The sequence below is a fragment of the Ictalurus furcatus genome, chromosome 17, assembly GCF_023375685.1.
Source record: "Ictalurus furcatus strain D&B chromosome 17, Billie_1.0, whole genome shotgun sequence".
NCBI lineage: Eukaryota > Metazoa > Chordata > Actinopteri > Siluriformes > Ictaluridae > Ictalurus > Ictalurus furcatus.
This window is the reverse complement of record NC_071271.1, coordinates 6,867,575-6,872,305: the sequence shown is the minus strand read 5'-3', so window position 1 is coordinate 6,872,305 and position 4,731 is coordinate 6,867,575. Positions and strand designations below refer to the sequence as shown.

The 4,731-nt window shown below is 40.9% G+C and overlaps 1 protein-coding gene across 4 annotated transcripts in view; it reads right to left on the bottom strand.

Moving 5' to 3' along the window:
• Positions 1–415: 415 nt before the first annotated feature.
• Positions 416–4,731, bottom strand: part of relb (v-rel avian reticuloendotheliosis viral oncogene homolog B) — a 12,172-nt gene continuing 7,856 nt past the window's right edge. For all 4 annotated transcript variants that reach the window (XM_053647136.1, XM_053647137.1, XM_053647138.1 and 1 more), the window contains 3 exons: positions 2,874–3,089; positions 2,036–2,107; positions 416–1,868 (listed from right to left, as the gene is read on the bottom strand). In XM_053647136.1, the coding sequence (XP_053503111.1) occupies positions 1,447–1,868; positions 2,036–2,107; positions 2,874–3,089 (710 nt within the window). In that variant the 3' untranslated portion in view covers positions 416–1,446. The remainder of the gene's footprint in view (positions 1,869–2,035; positions 2,108–2,873; positions 3,090–4,731) is intronic.

The window sequence follows — 4,731 nt, the reverse complement described above, 5'->3', positions numbered from 1 at the left end:
CTCATGCCTGTATCGATAATATACCGTGCGTAAAGCTTACAAGTTCACATGAAAAAAGTCCATACGGTTATTAAAATGCTAAGCGGTGATGATCGGAGAGGGTGTGTTGTGTAACTACCACGCACAATAGAAGCGGTATAAATAAATACCACAGCTTGAAGAGTTGTGCAATGGTGGAGTTTCCCCCCACTGGCGTAGGCCCGAGCTTCCTTTCAGAGCTCCGCGATGACATGATGGAATCTGACTTTGCAGCATCGATTCTGTCCATTAATTTGAATGAAGCGAGAAGGGGAAGGTCAGTGAACCTTTTTATCTCGGACTCTTTCCTGTCTATGTGCATATGGTTTTGATTGATGAACAAATAACGTGATGGAAGCTTGCCTCTACTGAAATAATTACACATGACACATGAGACTACAGAAATGTTCACAGGAATGAGGATATAATGAAATTTCACAACTGTCAGTCTAGTTCACATGTAGCAGTAGCCAGTATGTGACATCACTTATCCAAAACCAAAGAATCTAAACCAAGCCTTTAATACAAGACACAGCGGTGCATACAAGATTTTCCCAAGGAGAAACGATAGTGCATTTTGGTCGTAGTTTACTACAACTTTACAAACAGAATTATTTATATATATATAGATATATAGCTATATACCAGCTAATCCTTCAATGTTTTCAACTTGCTACGGCATTCAACGAATTAATTTTGTTTCGTTTTTTTTTTGTTGTTTTTTTTTTTTTTTACAAAATGTACAAAACGTTTCTCGTTTATTTCACAGAATGTCAATCAAATCCTAAACGATCTTAAAATAAACGCATCATTATATTTAATGCTATTACTTGACATTCATCTAAGCAAAGGATGCACCAGCAGAAATGGTAATCCAAAAAAAAAAAAAAAAACCCCACAGGCTCGTTGTTTTACGTACACACAGTATTTGAGTATATATGGATGAAGGTGGGAATGTTACCTTCTGGACTAGACAGCAATATGAAGCCTGTGCAATCCACTAATGGCCTATTTGACAATTACTCCTCAAAAAGCATTCAAACAGCATCTTTTTTCTTTTTCCTCACGAAGGACTACTAAAGGTCCTATGCATCTCCCAGAACGTACATCACCATACAGAAGGGCATCAAGGGCATCACTAGACAGTACACACACTCCAGAATGGAGAAAGGCTAAGGTCTGAGCAGCCATTTTATGGCATGAACATATATATAGTATACACACACAGCCCATTTTCGGACTTCCCTCAGATTTGTCCTTCAGGTTCGATTGTCATTTTGACTGCCCTCAGGGACAGCACATGGCATCCAGTGTGAATCTAAACCTACATGCACGTTTCTGGAGTACAGACCCCAATCCTTATTTTCCACTAATGAAAATGAGGAGCTCGCTCTACATCTCTACTCTTAGAAGCATCTACTGAGGACTTCATGAGTCGTCTTCAGTTTTGACCTGACGTAAGAAAATGTCCTGCAGGTCTTGTGGAAGTTCTTGGTTGTAAAATGGGTCAATGAATGAAGAAATGGGAGGCTGGCCAGCTTCCATGTGATTCAGGTTTGCATCTGCGATGCTGGAGTTGGGATCCTGGCTGTTCAAAAGCTGGAGAAAGTTCTGGGGACCCAGGCAATCATTGAGGCTGCACAGTAGGCTGTTCATTGTGTCTGGGTCCAGGCTGACACACGTGTCATCCAGTTGGGAACCACTGTCCTCGTAGTGAATCCCATCCAGGACCTGAGGGACCTGAGGGACCTGAGGGAACATCTCCTCCTGAGGCAGAATACCGCAGTCGGACCCATCGGCGCAGAACGGATCAAACTGGTGTGCTGGACCTGGTGTGCTCATGACCTCGTCTGGAACAAAAACAAATGCTGGATGTCACACTAAAACAATGAAACACTCTGTCTCTCTGTCTCTCTGTGTGTGTGTGTGTGTGTGTGTGTGTGTGTGTGTGTGTGTGTGTGTGTGTGTGTGTGTGTGTGTGTGTGTGTGTGTGTGCTCGTATGCTGAAATAGTCTACCTGTGCTGACACTGCAGTCCTCATTGAACTTGCTAGATTTTATTTTCCGTTTGCGTTTGACCTCATACGGATCTGCACATAAAAAAAAGCAAAGAAAACAATTACATCACTTTCTATGAGATGAGGAAAATGAGAATGTTATTTCATTTCATTTGGTGATCTATTGGTCTGTAAGCATCTAAATGGTACAGCTGGCTGGTGGAACAGCGTCCCTTAAAATGTTTGCAGTATTTTCTCTGGCAGCATTTCAGAGCAGAAAACTGCACAGGAAGCCTTTGATCAGGGGAGATCCACAGGTTTCCACAGGTTTCACTTCCAATGTCAATTAAGAGGGGGGGGGGGGGTTCCAGAAAGTTCAGTAAACTTCCAAATTTGGTATAATGGACTAAATTAAAGCAAGCATATGCTGCTCTGCTTATTTCAATTAGCTAAAACATAACCACTGAACTGGTGCAGATGTTGGAGTGTCGCTGGTGTAGCTAGTAAGAAACACAGCCTGATTTTACACTTTGCTATTTCAAATGACTAATTTCTCCAGAGATTCATGAGCAACTGTTTCCACTGTTACTCATTAACCCTGGACAGAAAAACAACAATTTGTAAGTTAGGAACCAGCTTCCTGATCATTTACCCCAACAACCACTATACCATATTAGAGCTCCTTATTTGCGTTTCTTTTAAGCCAATGAAATTGTTCAATACCGAGATCAAAATAGAAACTGTGCAGGTGAAGGTGCTTTTTGAGGTTATACACTCATTGGTTGTAACCACCACATTTTTAAAATAAAAAAGTCCCCACAATGATTCTTGTTGCAAGAACAGTGTGTCACGTGCTGACCTGGATTGTGAGGAAGGTAGGTGAACTTCACCGGCTCGCTGTACATGCGGTCTGAAATGCGACGGAGAGACACATTAACCTCGACCTCTTCGGCAAGGTCCTGCTCCTGATACGGCGGTGACTTGAAGACGATGGCAATCTGCCGATGCACGTCGGTCTGTGCAAACTCAGCCTTAGCCTCCCAGTTGCCCAAACTGAAGATGATCTCAATGTCATCTGTGGTATTCCATCACAAAGACACATGCACGATATTTTATTTACGGGGCTGGAAAAAATTATCCTGACTTCTGATTTTGTGTACATATACACTGGTTTTCTGGTATATATATATATATATATATATATATATATATATATATATATATATATATATATATATTTATATTTTCTACACACACACACACACACACACACATACATACATACATACATACATACATACATATATATATATATATAGACTATAACTCTCTCTCTCTCTCTCTCTCTATATATATATATATTGAACGGCCATGGAATAAGAATCAATGCGATAACATGAAATTAAAAATGACCTTATATGGCCATGGACATTATTTCGACAGCTGTCATTTGCTGCTATTGTCAAGCAACTGTTTGATGCCATACACAAACTTCGCACGTTCGCTAATGGTTGAGAGGCAGGAATTTGGCCAATAGTTACTGCAAGCCTTTTACTGTATCATCGACCAATTGGTGTGTGAGAAGGCGGGACTTACAGAGAGGGGTTAATGCAATGCAAACGCATGCACACATGATGCAGTATTAGACCGTAAGCAAATCATAATGAAACTAAAGCCGAGCCCCGGACATTTTCTCAAATTTAGAAATCCCGGCCGAACGCTTTTTTAATGTCTTAAAAAGAGGACATGTCCTGTAAAAACTGAACGTATGGTCACTCTAAGTAAACACACAATACAGTTTTTATCTGTCTTTTTTTTATTGAAGCAAAAACAATGTTATCCAACACCTATCACCAACATGAAAAAACATTCAAATGTCCGGTCACCGATGCATTTGTCTGTTTGCCTTTTACAAGAGTGGTGACTAGGTTTTCCAGTTTGAATACGGGGAATCCCCCTACTGCACTGCAAGGTCAACCATTAAAAAAAATAAAACCACAGTATGGAACGCTGCTGCTAGGAAACTCAGCATTACTGGGAAGAGCATGAATTACTTTAGTGACAGCAAGTAATTAGAGTATATACAAACGCTGGCTGCTTTAATAGGAACACCTATACCCTTGCCATTCATGCAATTATCCAATCAGCCAATCATGTGGCAGCAGTACAAGTCATACAAGCGCCTCAGTTTACCTTCACATCAAATATCAAAATGGGGGGGGGAAATGCCCAGAAACTGTTCATCTCATTTCAGAGTTTACATAGAATTGTGCAAAAACAACAACAAAGAACATCTAGTGAGTGGCAGTTCTGCATTTGGAAATGCCTTGATGATGAGAGGTCAGAGGAGAGCTGACAGGAAGGTTACAGTAACTCATCCACTCTTATAACCATGGTGAGAAGAAAAGCATCTCAGAATACACAACCTTAAGGTAAATTGGCTACAACAGCAAAAGACCACATAGAGAAGCTACAGTAGCACTGTAGCACAAGCTCAGATTGGTTTGAGCTGCCAGGAAGTCTATGGCAACTCAAATAATCATTTATTACAATTGTGGTGAGCAGAAAAGCATCTCAGAATGTACAGCACGTCATACCTTGAGGTGGATGGGTTACAACAGCAGAAGAACACATCGGGTTCCACTCCGGTCAGCCAAGAACAGGAATCTGAGGCTATCATGGACACAGACATACCTAAAGTGGACAGCTGAAGACTA